General features: G+C 37.1%; 1 protein-coding gene across 1 annotated transcript in view; it reads right to left on the bottom strand.

Annotated features, from left to right (window-relative positions):
• The window catches only part of SEC63 (SEC63 homolog (S. cerevisiae)), a 70,905-nt gene that overhangs the window by 37,327 nt on the left and 18,153 nt on the right, over positions 1-15,425 (bottom strand). The window contains exons 3-5 of the mRNA XM_010856697.1: positions 12,943-13,042; positions 5,667-5,781; positions 4,118-4,230 (exon numbers count right to left, since the gene is read on the bottom strand). Coding sequence (XP_010854999.1) covers positions 4,118-4,230; positions 5,667-5,781; positions 12,943-13,042 — 328 coding nt within the window. The remainder of the gene's footprint in view (positions 1-4,117; positions 4,231-5,666; positions 5,782-12,942; positions 13,043-15,425) is intronic.

Genomic DNA, 15,425 nt, shown 5'->3' with positions numbered 1-15,425 from the left:
AAAGAATGCTCAAACCACTGCACAATCGCACTCATCTCACATGCTAGCAAAGTAATGTTCAAAATTCTCCAAGCCAGGCTTCAACAGCATGTGAACCATGAACTTCCCAGATGTTCAAGCTGGATTTAGAAAAGGCAGAGGAACCAGAGACAAAACTGCCAACATTCTGGATCATCAAGTTCCAGAAAAACATCTACTTTTGCTTTCTTGACTATGCCAAAGCCTTTGACTGTGTGGATCACAATAAACTGTGGGAAATTCTTAGAGATGGGAATACCAGACCACCTGATCTTTCTCCTGAGAAATCGTATGCAGGACAAGAAGCAACAGTTAGAACCAGACATGGAACAACAGACTGGTTCCAAATTGGGAAAGGAGTATGTCAAGACTGTATATTGTTACCCTGCTTATTTATAAACTTCTATGCAGAGTACATCATGAGAAACGCTGGGCTGGATGAAGCACAAGCTGGAATCAAGACTGCTGGGAGAAATATCAATAACCTTAGACATGCAAATGACACCACCCTTATGGGAGAAACCAAAGAAGAATTAAAGAGCCTCTTGATGAAAGTGAAAGAGGAGAGTCAAAAAGTTGGCTTAAAACTCAACATTCAGAAAACTAAGATCATGGCATCTGGTCCCATCACTCCATGGCAAATAGATGGGCAAACAATGGAAACAATGACAGACTTTATTTTGGGGGGCTCCAAAATCACTGCAGATGGTGACTGCAGCCATGAAATTAAAAGACACTTGCTCCTTGGAAGAAAAGCTATGCCAAACCTAGACAGCATATTAAAAAGCAGTGATATTACTTTACCAATGAAGGTCTGTCTAGTCAAAGCTATGGTTTTTCCAGTAGTCATGTATGGATGTGAGTTGGACTATAAAGAAAGCTGAGCACCAAAGAATTGATGCTTTTAAACTGTAGTGTTAGTAAGACTCTTCAGAGTCCCTTGGACTGCAAGGAGATCCAGCCAGTCAATCCTAAAGGAAATCAGTCCTGACTATTCATTGGAAGGGGGAAGCTGAAACTCCAATACTTTGGCCACCTGATGTGAAGAACCAACTCATTGGAAAAGACCCTGATGCTGGGAAAGATTGCAGGCAGGAGGAGAAAAGGACGACAGAGGATTAGATGGTTGGATGGCATCACTGACGGGATGGACATGAGTTTGAGTAGGTTCTGGGAGTTGGTAATGGACAGGGAAGCCTGACATGCTGCAGTCCATGGGTCGCAGGAAGTCAGACATGACTGAGCTGAACTGAATTTTAGCCATAAATTTATTTCCCAGGGCATATGTACCTAGGATACAATGTATTTTCTATTTAATAAAGCTCCAAGTTGAGACAAAGAATGCAGAAATACCTTAATAAAATTGCAAAATTTTTCAATGATTTGAAAATATTTTTACACTTATCAATTTGGTCACTTATGAAAACAAGCACCTTGACATCTTTAGTCCTTATTCAACTGTAACTTCACTTACACTATTTGACCTAAGGCCACAGTAAAATACAAGAGCCGAGGAAAGGCATTATTAGACTGCAAGTTAATAAGGAGTGGTGCTAAGATTCTTTTCTGCTAAGGAAGGGATATTTCTCAAAAACGTTTGCCTTGGTTTCCCTGTATAATTGTCCACTTCATCAAGAGCTTTAGCTATTGTTTCTTTAAATTTTCTGTCTCCTAATCAGATTCTTTTTCCCAAAATAATTATCTCGTTCCTTTCTGCCTTTCTAATGATGGCAGGAACATAAACTGTTCTGTTCTCTATTCAATGCCCTCAGATTAGCAAAATAAAGCACAGCTCACATCAAAGAAGCATTTGATTTTTCAACCTGCACACACATCTGATTAAAATTTCATTAATTCATTCATTAAACCAATCTGTGTACAACTGTTGTATAACCAGTCTGTATAGTCAAAGGAATTATCAATTTTTTTTAAGTCAGTTTAAGAAAGCAACTGATTTTTCACTTCTTGTTAGTGCTTCAGTATAATACCATTTCTAAGACTTAAAGAACTTAGAAGCTGTGTGATTTCAGTATAATTTATATATAATAAGCTCACACAACACCACTGGTACTAATGTAATTTTTTTTTTAATTCAAGGAGAGTCAAGTTTCCTAAACATGATTATATTCCTTGACTTTGAGGGTGGGAGGTTATACCATAAATCCTATTAGGAATCTAAATCTAGTGAAATCTATGCCCCTCTTGTCCTGGAAAAAAAATGCACATTTACAAATACACATAAATTCTGTATACTGTTTCAGGGACCTCAGATTTTAAATCCTAATCCAGAGAATGCCTTCACTAAATTATATATGAGTGGCCTGAGTTGGCTATACACAGCTAAGTTATGTATTCATACGTAAGAATATGTGCAAACATAGGCTATAAAAATTAAAATAGTTTTAAGGATGTTAACTCATGCTGCCCATGTGTTAAAAAATAGTTTAAACACAGGTTCTACACCCAAAAGCAAAATCCCAACTGTATCCAGAAAAATTAATCAGAGAATTCATAAGTTGGCCTAACTCTTCAAAAATAACCATACCTCCTTCAAGTAACAATCTGGCCCGAAGAAATAGAAATGACCCACTTATTTATTATAATGAGCAAATAAGGGAAGAGAAAGTAGCTTAAATAACCAAGGCAAATTCTGAAAAACTTTGTAGATCAAAGTCTATAACTGCATTCCACAAGTTGCTTGAAATACGTATCTTAGGACAGCAGCTTCAATTCAATGACTCAAACCTATTACATACATATTCAGTAAAATGTGCCCTTTTAACTAATCTAGTTACATTTGTACAAGTTACAACAACTCAAGAGTTCTGGGTCCTGTAATCATTTTACTTCTTCATCTGCCTGATAGACCATCAACTATTTTAGACCCTTTACATACAAAACACTACATCATGATCATGCAACTAAGTTAAAACCAAAAGCCATATATTATTCTTCAGTACTTTTTAGAATAGTGACCATACATAATAAAGCCAGATTTCCAGTAACCTGAGAACAAAATCATGACCTTGAAAAGGTTACAATACCTGAAAACTAAGGGGGGCAAAGTAACTGTACCAAAAACACTAATTAATCTTGGCTATCTGACATCTGGAAATCTCCAGTTCTTCAATTACCTGAAGACAGCAACTAAGGCATTATATTGTGATACTTGTGCACCAAGGGTAAATGCATGAAGGAGACACTGAAAAAAGGGGGAAAGAACACACCAACTGAAAGAACAATCTGGAGAACATCTGCTGTACAGAAAAGAAAATGTAGAGCACACTTCAGAAGCTCCTGCAAGTACTGCTTTATTACAGAAGCATATTCACAGAAAACACCCAATGGAGGGGGTGGGGGAGGAGGCTGTAGGGAGAAAGGAGACACGGTCAATATACTTCTATTAGGCACAAAAATGCATAAGACAGTATTTCCCAAACTTTTGTCATTCATATTCCACTTTCACAGCCTGCTATTATATCTGCATATTCTATTACTTATATTTTTTAAGTTAGCTTACAAAATTGTACATTACTGAGTTTTCCTCAAAAACAGATAACATCTTGTCTGTATTTTACTCTTTAATTCAACGTAAGGGTTGTGTGGGATATACCTATCATAATTCGTGAAGAATCCAGCTGCCTTTTTATCTCCTGCAATATTAACACCCAAGAAATAACTAAATTTTATATCCTCTATCCTGTTTTCCAAAAATTAAACTCATCTTTAAATAGTTTAAATGAAACAAGCTATAATGCTTGTATGCTTGTCTCATTTAAAAGAACTAGATCTAGCCTAATAAAAAGCCTAGAAATGAAAGCAAAGTGTTAGTATATCCTCTTCTAATCAGTATGCTTTGAAAATAGCTCAATTAACATATCACTTACTACTTAATCAACTCACATGGCAAAAGCACTACCGTGAGCTACTTAAAATTAAGGTTTAGCTAAATTACCCCTGCAGGGTTATCAGGAAGTTCCATAGAAGACTCAACATATGAGGTCAACACTTGAAAAAAGTATATGACAATTATTTTACTGATTACTATTTTATTCCAATAGAAAACTTAAAAATGTATAACAAGTCCTAAAATACTTACGCTGCATAAGCTTTTGCTATTCTCATGAACATAACTTCATCACCTCCTTTATCTGGATGATATTTAAGAGACAGCAAACGATACTGTTTCTTAATCTCTGCTACAGTTGCCCCCTAAAAGAAAAGACTTTCTTTTAGTAAAAATAGGCAGGCTACTGTAAAATATAATCCATCCCATTCTGAACTTAAAATATTGAACTACTCAATAGTTACAGAAAATGAAGTTTTCATCCTATATATCTTGTCCTATAAATTTCACTCACATATTTTTAAGTAAAAATATTTATGCTATTCGATATATTTTATTTTACTGAGCATCTAACTATATGCCATGCACATAGATGATTTGAGATTGATAATATATGAATGCCATTTAAATAAAATAAAATGACAGAGAATTTTAAATATCAAAGAATGATCAAGTTAATTAAGTCTGGCTGAAAAAAAAAATCAAAGGTTAACCTCTTTTCTAAGAAATAATCTGAAGACTATTTGGTTTCATCTGTTTGACAACATTTTAATATTAAGTAACTTAGTTTACCTTAGTTGTTTCCTAATTAGATTCAATTTCTATTCATCAATTTTTCACATTGATTTTTTTTATGGCATTAAATTGTCCCCAAACCTTTAAAACTTAAAATAGCTCTCTTGATGACCATAATCATCACAATAAGAAAATTCAGATGGTATGCAAACTTTTCTTCTACAAAGCAGAAAACCAGAAGATAAATACACTCCTTACTTTGCATTATGTGAATCTCTGGATCAAGCCATCTACTGAGCAGAGACAAGAAATAAAAGAGAGCAGTATGGGGGAGAAATGGAAAGAGCACTAGGTTCAGTTTGTTTACTAGAAGTTATGGGACACCAGACAAAACACAGATTTTCCAGGCCTCATTTCCTCCATCAGAAGAAAATGCTAGATGATCTCTAGCATACATTTCAGTTCTAACTTGCCACAGATAAATTTAAAAGACTAATTTTCTACTTAGATCCATCAATCAAGTTCAATTAAGAAAGTCACCTAACACACAACACTGTAAAGCGACTATACTCCAATAAAAACTAATTTTTAAAAAATGTTAAAAAAAAAAAAAGAAGAAAGTCACCTAACAGATACATTCCAGGTTAATCTCAATTTCTATGACAAAGCTACCAGTTCTTTACAAGACATAAAGACTTAACATACTACCTTAGTGTCAACTAAAACAGGGTCCTATCCAACTAACATAAATAAACCTCCTGGTTCTAACTTTGCATTAAACCAATCTTAGAAACGTCTTTTAAAAATATACTAACTTCTCACCTCCAAATATTTTTTACATTTTAGCAATTACAAACCAACTCTTAATAGGATGGTAATTAACCTCTGTAGCTTCAAAAACATATATATATATATATATGCATTAGAATAAAAACAGATTAGGTATCTTTTTAACTGATCGGAGTCTGATTTCTTTAGGCACAACTCACTTTCTTTTAGGCTGTGGGCCTACAGTATTTTCAAGGGATCATTAAACTAATGTACATTATATAAAAATACTACTTACGGGATCTAAATTTAATACTTCATAAGGATTGTATTCTTGATATTCTCGGTCTGTTTTGGAAACTTTGTATGCAAGGAATAAGAACAATGCCCATCCTGCAAGAAGAACTATTTTCCTGTTGAGAAAAAAGATAAGTGAAATATAAGTAAATACAACTCTTTGGGTTTCCTTTAGATTCTAAAGACATTTTGGCAAGACCAAGGCATAGAATAATCTAAAGTAGTCTCACTGACTTAAATTAGTGTTATTGACTTAAATTCTGTAATCACTGGGTTGTAAGATATAATAATGACAGTGTCTTTATGCCCCTTTGAATTCTCTAGAATCTAGCAGTGCCTGGCATGTAATATTCTCTCAGTTCCTATTTGCAGAATTTAAGTAAGAAGTTAATTCAACTCTCATTTACTGGATGCATTAAATTAGATCAAATATATTATACTTACTATTCAGTTAACCATTTAATGTAAAAAAGAACTGCTCTTGACCTCGCAATTACACTTCTAGTAAGGTAAACTACAAAAAATAATTGGTCAATTGCGCAAAGATAAGTGGCCTTAAGTAGTCCTGTTTACCATAACAGTAAAAATTTGGAAACAAACTTAATGTCCATTTATTGGGAACTAATTAAAGCATTCATAGGAGACTAATTAAATAGACCAAGATAAAGCCACAAAATGGAACATTTTTAGCTAACAAATACAGAAAGACATGTGGGCTTCCCAGATGGTTCAATGTGTAAAGAATTCGCCTGCAATTCAGGAGACACTGGAGACTCAGGTTCCATCCCTGGGTTGGGAAGATCCCCTGGAGGAGGAAATGGCAAGCCACTCCAGCATTCTTGCCTGAAAAACCCCATGGACAGAGGAGCCTGCCAGGCTACAGTCCAAAGGGTCACAAAGAGTCAGATGCAACTGAGCATGATAGAAAGATGTGCACTACAGGTTAAAAAAAAAAAAGACATAAAAGAATATATAGTTTTGGGGGAAAAATCATTTCTTTCTACTTCAGTATGTTCTATTTAATAAAAACATTTTAAAAATTGATATTACCAGTGTTGGAGAAGCTAAGGAAAAAAGGAACTCTCATACAATGTACACTCTGATGGAATATCTGGCAATAAGGTTATCAAAAGCCCTAAAGAACTATATATCTTTTAAACTATCAATCTACTCCACTTCAAGAAATTAAGAAGCAAATAAACTAAAACTAAGTTTATAAAGTATAAGGGTGGTAACAGATATAATTAATACCTGAAAACACATATAAATGTCCATCAGTAGAGTACTGAACAGATCAGTAACAGTATATCTATAGAGAAATGCTATCTAGACACTAAAAATACTTGCTGTGGAAGATTCTCTACTTTACAGTGTTAAAATAGAAAAACAGATTTCAAAGCTGTATGTACAATGTAATCCTATTTTTTGTAAATAAAGTTTATTATAAATAAAAATATAGAAGGTAAATCATCTTAATGGTGTTTATCTTTAAGTGATGAAATGGAATAATTTTTATTTTTTACATGTTTTGTATCACAATCTGTTATATTAGATAGGAACTGTTAAACAAAGACATAAATGAATCATAGGAATCCTAGTCAAACAAACCGAAGTGATCTGTTTTCAAACACAAAAAGAAAACATTTCATGCATTTAAGCTCTCTTGATAGAAACATAGCTTAAAACATGTTTATCTGGACTGAGTTTCTCAGGCCCAATTCCTACCTACCTCTTTACTTTTATCATCCTAGTTTTTCAAACAAAATAAATCGCCACCTCCCAAAGTTCCCTAAGTTTTTCCACCATCATGCTTTTGCTCTCCTGGGTCCTTCTACCTAGAATTCCCATTCTTCATTTCTACATATCCAAACTGTACTTATCCTTCAAGACTCAACTCAAATTATCTACCCAATCCATAACCGCTGTCAAGATAATCAACAGGAAGACCATGATTACAGTCAAAGAAACATAAACCATGACCCTCTGGCTCACTGCAAACTCCTTGAGCATGTGGACAGGATTTTATGCTCAGTTCTAACTAACCTCAGAGTAACAAACACAAATGGCACTCAGACACAAATTTTGTTCTACCTGGCCAAATCCACGTTCTAAACCTTATTAAAGGGCATAATACTGGAAGCTGCTTTCCACATGCCCAAAGACAAAGAATACCTAGAATACTTCCAGTTTTACCTTCCTATCCAGTGATAGGCTCTGGAACAAAAAGTCAAATCCCAGTTTTACCCCTTATTACCTAAGAGATCTTGGCAAGTTGTTTAGCTCAGTTTCCAATTTCTAGAGTGGGTCCGAGAATTAAATAAGATTAGCACCTCACTCCAGTACTCTTGCCTGGAAAATCCCATGGACAGAGGAGCCTGGTAGGCTGCAGTCCATGGGGTAGCTAGAGTCGGACACGACTGAGCGACTTCACTTTCACTTTTCATTTCCATGCATTGGAGAAGGAAATGGCAAGCCACTCCAGTGTTCTTGCATGGAGAATCCCAGGGACAGGGAAGCCTGGTGGGCTGCCATCTCTGGGGTCGCACAGAGTCGGGCACGAGTGAAGCGACTTAGCAGCAGCAGCAGCAGCAGGTATATAAAGAAGAAACGGAAAGATACACCCAATTGAATGCAGAGTTCCAGAGAATAGCAAGAGATAAGAAAGCCTTCTTAAGTGAACAATGCAAAAAATAGAGGAAAACAACAGAATGGGAAAGACTAAAAATCTCTTCAAGAAAACTGGAGATACCAAAGGAACACTTCATGCAAAGATGGGCACAATAAAACAAAGAAACAGCAAGGACCTAACAGAAGCAGAAGAGGCAGCAAGAATACACAGAACTGTACAAAAAAGGTCTTAATGACCTGGATAACCATGATGGTGTGGTCACTCACCTAGAGCCAGACATCCTGGAATGTTAAGTCAAGTGGGCCTTAGGAAGCATTACTACAAACAAAGCTAGTGGAGGTGATGGAATTCCAGCTGAGCTTTTTAACATACTAAAAGATGATGCTGTTAAAGTGCTGCACTCAATATGTCAGTAAATTTGGAAAACTCAACAAAGGCCACAGGACTGGAAAAGGTCAATTTTCATTTCAATCCCAAAGAACGACAATGCCAAAGAATGTTCAAACTACTGCACAACTGTGCTCCGTTCACATGATAGCAAAGTAATGCTCAAAATCCTTCAAGCTAGGCTTCAATAGTATGTGAACCAAGAACTTCCAGATGTACAAGCTGGATTTAGAAAAGGCAGAGAAACCAGAGATCAAACTGCCAACTTTTGTTGGATCACAGAGAAAGCAAGGGAATTCCAGAAAAACATCTGCTTATGCTTCACTGACTAAGCTAAAAGCCTTTGACTGTATGGATCACAACAAACTGTGGAAATTTCTTAAAGAGATGGGAATTACTAGACCACCTTACTAGCCTCCTGAGAAACCTAGATACAGGCCAAGAAGCAACAGAACCAAACATGAAACAACAGACTGGTTCAAAATTGGAGTATGTCCAAAAAGGAGTATGTCAAGTCTGTATATTGTCATCCTCCTTATTTAACTTAAATGCAGAGTAAAGTGAGTAAAGTGAAGTGAAGTTACTCAGTCATGTCTGACTCTTTGCGACTCCACGCACTGTAGACCACCAGGCTCCTCCATCCATGGAATTTTCTAGGCAAGAGTACTGGAGTGGGTTGCCATTTCCTTCTCCAGGGGATGTTCCCGTCCCAGGGATCAAACCAGGGTCCCACATTGCGGGCAGATGCTTTACCATATGAGCCACCAGAGTACATCATGTGAAATGCCGGACTGGATGAAGCACAAGTTGGAATCAAGATAGCCAGGAGAAATATAAAAAACCTCAGATATGCAGATGATATCACTCTAATGGCAAAAAGCAAAGAGGAATTAAAGAGCCTCTTGATGAAGGTGAAAGAGGAGAGGTGAAAATGCTGGCTTAAAATTCAACATCAAACAACTAACTCATGGCATCTAGTTCCATTATTTTATGACAAATAGAGGGGGGAAAAAAAGTGGAAGCAGTGGCATATTTTATTTTCTTGGGCTCCAAAATCACTGCAGACAGCAACTGCAGCCATGAAATTAAAAGACGCTTGCTCCTTGGAAGGAAAGCTATGGTTTTTCCAGTAGTCATGTATGGATATGAAAGTTGGACGATAAAGAAGGCTGAGTGCCGAAGAACTGAGGCTTTCAAATTGTGGTGCTGGAGAAGACTCTTGAGCGTCCTTTGGACAGCAAGGAGATCAAACCAGTCAATCCTAAAAGAAATCAACCCTGAATTGGAAGGACTGCTGCTGAAGCTGAAGTTTCAGTACTTTGGCTACCTGATGCAAAGAGCCGATTCACTGGAAAAGACCCTGTTGCTGGGAAAGATTGAGGGCAGGAGGAGAAGGGGGCAACAGAGAATGAGATGGTTGGATGGCATCACTGACTCAATGGACATGCGTTTGAGCAAACTCCAGGAGAGAGTGAAGGACAGGGAAGCCTGGTGTGCTGGCGTGCTGCAGTCGGTGGGATTGCAAAGAGCCGGACCTGACTTAGGAACAACAACAAAGGTATGTAAAGCATCTAAAAGGCGCTTCACAGATGATAAACAAACAACTCATGGCAGCTCTCGGCTGTTACCACTAACTCTTGCCCACGTCTCAGCTCTCAACTAGGACCCCTCACTTACTCAAGAATGCCTTCACTGTCTCAAGCCAGTTAAGAGCCCTACCTCTGTTCTTTCATGGCACCCCAATCCTCCTTTACAACCCTTACTAAACTATTATCATTTGTTTACTCGCCAGTATTTTGTTACTCATAGTATATCAGCACCTAGTATAATATTTGACACATACACAGCACACAGTAACTACTTATTGACTGAATAATGAAAATAATTTAAAATAGGAACTTGTGACTCAAAGCCAAAGTTTGCTAATACCTTCAATATGCTAAAGAACATTTTAAATTATATTTTATTTCCACACAAACTTAGTAACTCCACATCTTGTTTTGCCAACTTTCCCAAAAGGCTACAAAGCTCAAAAAACAAAGATAAAAGAGAAACTGAAAACCACTAAAGTAAAATTTTTAAAGCAAACAAGGTTAGAAGAGAAAGGGAACAAAATACCTAAAATGCACTACACCCCGTGTTAGACTGCTCTATGTGCGGCATCTGGCCCTCTGAGCCAATGCATAAAGGGACAAGCAGGTTGTTGAGAGAATTCCCAAACTGATGAAAACTACCACAACCAATAAAAACCATCCTGATTTCCTGAGAGCGAGACCAAAGGAAGAAACATAACAGATTACATCATGCTCTGGGTCCAGTTTTTTAAAAGCATGTTTGGTTTCTCTGAAAAGACATGCATTTTCCTTACATGTGGCTTCAATAATTAGTGTCCTATGTTTTTTCTTTAAGCATACCTTAAAAGTCATTTTGGAAGCAACTTCCAGAAATTAAAGTAACAGATGATGACTGCTTAATTTTGAAAGAATGCTTCAGGGTCAAGTAGCAAAAAAGTTTTGATGGCTCCTGACCTTATTTATATTTTTACCAGTATTATTTAATTCTTACTTAAACATCCAATAATCTGAAGTTCAATTTAAGTAAATATCTTTACTAATTACTGAAGAAAACATCACAAAGTTAGGTTTTTTCCCCTTGAAATTGAGGTTCAGATACCCACAATGTGTTGACCAAAGCCCAAAAGAGAAGAAACTGGAAAGCCAAATATACCTGCCTTGGTGCCTCATAAGTTTAATCTAAAAAGAGAAGCAATAGCAAGGAATACATAGCAAATATGAAACTACTCTGGTAAACACTAATTTTGCCTTTTAGTTTCATAACATTAAAGCTAAGATTTCCCTCCCTCTACAAAGGAACTATTTAAGTCTCCTTAAGTAATACACATGTTGAAAACTATCATCATTTAAACCAAGATTTAAAAATAACTGGTTCTGCTTTTACTAATTTCCTCTGCCAGGTCTTGCCCTCCTATCTACTAGATAGATATATGCAGGTAATTCACAGGGTAAAGTCCTTCAGACAAAGAAGGCAATGGCACCCCACTCCAGTACTCTTGTCTGGAAAATCCCATGGACGGAGGAGCCTGGTGGGCTGCAGTCCATGGGGTCACTAAGAGTTGGACATGACTGAGCGACTTCACTTTCACTTTTCACTTTCATGCATTGGAGAAGGAAATGGCAACCCACTCCAGTGTTCTTGCCTGGAGAATCCCAGGGACAGGGGAGCCTGGTGGGCTGCTGTCTATGGGATCGCACAGAGTCAGACACGACTGAAGTGACTTAGCAGCAGCAGCAGCAGTCCTTCACTAATGACAGCTCTTTCACTTCCCCTCAGTTTCATGTTACCTCTAAACTGATGACTTAGGGTGAAGATCCAAAGCCCAGGTGCTAACCAACAAAGCCTCGAAAAATCAAAGACATCTACTCTGATTAAACATGCTAATGGCCTATTTATGTAGATGGTCTTGCAAAAATAAAGAGTAATCAGATCCTCACTCTACCACTTCTTGCTGCAAGAACTTAGTCAAGTTTCCTCATCTTCTTAGTCTCAGTTTCCTCACTTGAGAAAAAGCAAAAACATCTACCTAAAAGTTAATATAAAGCTAATGAGTAACATATGAAATCCTAGTACAGCACCTGCCACACAGTATGCATCCACAAACTTCAATCACTATGAAATGCAAACTTGACTATGTCACCTCCATGCTTCTGATAATCTTTTAAAGACTCCTCCATAGTCTGAGACAAAATTCAAATCCTGACACAAGATATTTAAGATCTTCCTTCAAAATTTGACTTCTTTCTCCTCTCCTCCCTCTAGTCAGAAGTACCCTCTCTCTCTTTTGAACTTCTAAACCACTCAGTTCAGACTGTTCTCAAATTTACTAATCACATCTTACTCCTACTAAGGTTACAATTTCTTCACAGACACAGATTTTATTCATCATTATGTGCTTAGTTGTATCTGACTCTTTGCGACCCTACGGACTGTAGCCCACCAGGCCTCTCTGCCCATGGGATTCCCCAGGCAAGAATACTGGAGTGAGGTACCATTTCCTACTCCAGGCAGTTCCCAACCAAGGATTGAACCTGGATCCCTTGTGTCTCTTGCATTGGCAGGATTCCTTACCACAGCGCCACCTGGGAAGCCCATTCATCTTTATACCCCTATTTCATATGATACCTAGCAAAGAGTAAACACAACTCATGTTTTGTTTTGTTTTTAATTGAAACCAATTACTTACTTTACTGTAGGAATAATATTTGGCTGGGGCTTTAATAACCGTAAACGGTACCACATACATCTTCCATATACTTTTCTGATATTCTTTAATCGATTTTGCTCTGTCAAAAAAGAAAAAGAAGGGGATAAGTTAAACCATTTTCACAGTGAAGGCAAAATCAGAGTTAAAACCATATTAACCTTCATTATCATGCTAATACTTCACTGGAACATCAAAGTACTCTCTGTGCTGTGCTTAGTTGCTCAGCCATGTCCAACTCTTTGTGACCCCATGGACTGCAGCCCACCAAGCTCCTCTGTCCATAGGGATTCTCCAGGCAAGAATACTGAGTGGGCTGCCATGCCCTCCTCAAAGTACTCTCTACTTAACGTTTTAAGAAAAATTCACAAGATAGGCTCAATTTTCTACCACTTAGAACAAGTGATCTATCTGGAAAATTTTATTCAACTACCAGGCAATCATTTCTCATGTGAGATATAACTTTTAATTGAAAAACTTAAAACCTGACTTGAACCCAAAATATTTAATTACATAGTAGTTTCTAAGAAAATTCTCTCCTCCTTCTTCTTCTGCTATAGAAGTAACAAAAAGTGCAAAATAGTTGAAATATGAAATATGTTTGATACTCTTCAAACATAAAAATAATTAAGTTAAATGAGAAAAGTCACACAAACTCATAAGAAATTCAAACAGATTTAAAAGTTGTAACAAAAGGCATTATTCTAGTCCCCAGGAAAAATCTGCAATTCAATTTTAAAAGGAATTAAACCAAAGACAAGATACCATATACTGTTTTTCTAAGCTCACCACAATCACTTGGTTTAAATAAGTCTCCCAAGTTTAAAAAAGTTTTAGATTAAGTTTTAAAATAAAAATCTACCTTTTCATGAAGACGGCATACAAAAAGCAAAGAAAGAAGCCTATGTCACACCAAAGCCAAAGACGAAAGCTTGGAAGGCCAAGAAGGCAGTGCTAAAAGACATCCACAGCCACAGAAAGAGAGAAGATCACATTACCCACCTTCTAGGTGGCCCACGATACTCCAAAGGCAGCCCAATTACCCTTGGAAGAGCAATAAGCTTAATCATTGTGTCATCATCAAGTTCCCCCTGAGCAGGAAGATGGTCATGAAGACAATAGCAGACAGCAAGCAATACACTTGTGTTCATTATGGATATCAAAGACAAAGTATCACATCTACGAAGAAGCTCTACAACATTGATATGGCCTAGGTCAACACCCTGATTAGGGCTGATGGAGGGAAGGTATATGTTCAACAGGCTCCTCACTATAATGCTTTGGATGTTGCCAACAAAACTGAGATCATTAGCTGTTTAGTATCAAATAAAACATCTTTCATAATATTAAAAAAAACAACGAGACTTCCCTAGTGGTCCAGTAGTTAAGACTGCACTTCCACTGTTGGGCGTGCAGGTCTGAACTCTGGTCAGGGACCTAAGATCCCCAAAGGCCACGTGGCATGGCAAGAAAAATAAAAAAACACCTACAAAACCAAAGTCCTTAAACGAGATACCAGATAAGTAAATAAAAGAACTCTGCATATAATAGAATGCTCCAAAGCTGCCATCTAAGAAGTCTACCTACATGTTACCACCATGCTTTGAGGAAAGAATCCCCATGAGAGCGCTATGTGGCAAGAGTTATCAGAATCGGGTAAGATGAAGAGGGATTCAGGAAGGGGGAGGAGCAGTTGCAGAAGGGAGAGTGGTAATATGCAAGGAGACTTATCAAGTAAGTTAATACAGTAAGGACAACTGGAGTCAGTTTTTCATGTCAGAGAAGTGAGTTACATGTATGATTAGAAAATATGAAATGACCTCTGTGGTATTAAGACTGGAACTGAAGGCATCAGTATGAACCAACTAATATCTTTTAATATAGAAATACAGATGTAGACCTATACACATACATACATACATCTTTCCTAACTCGACTAAGTGAGCCTAGGAACAATGACATCTCAGTAGCAGTGAACACACCTAGCACCCAGATCTTGATTTCCAAATAGCATTCTCCACTAACAGGAACCAGAGATCCAAGTATCTTCCCACAAAATATTACAAAAGGAAGAGAATGACTTTACAATGGGGAAGTGATATGCTGAATAACTGCTCCCCCTGAAGATGTCTACGACATCCTAGTACCCAGATTCAGTGAATGTATGATCTCGCATGGCAAACAGGACTTCACAGATGTAACTAAATTAAACATTTGAGATGGGAAAATTATTCTGTATTATTTGGGTGGTCCCAATAGCTGTGAAAAGAAGAGAAGCGAAAACCAAAGGAGAAAAGGAAAGATATAAGCATCTGAATGCAGAGTTCTAAATACCAAGGAGAGATAAGAAAGACTTCCTCAGCGATCAATGCAAAGAAATAGAGGAAAACAACAGAATGGGAAAGACTAGAGATCTCTTCAGGAAAATTAGAGATACCAAGGGAACATTTCATGCAAAGATGGGC

The sequence above is a fragment of the Bison bison genome, unplaced genomic scaffold, assembly GCF_000754665.1.
Source record: "Bison bison bison isolate TAMUID 2011002044 unplaced genomic scaffold, Bison_UMD1.0 scf7180017864373, whole genome shotgun sequence".
In the NCBI taxonomy this organism is placed as follows: domain Eukaryota; kingdom Metazoa; phylum Chordata; class Mammalia; order Artiodactyla; family Bovidae; genus Bison; species Bison bison.
The sequence above is the reverse complement of the archived record's forward strand: the minus strand, read 5'-3'. Positions and strand labels throughout refer to the sequence as shown.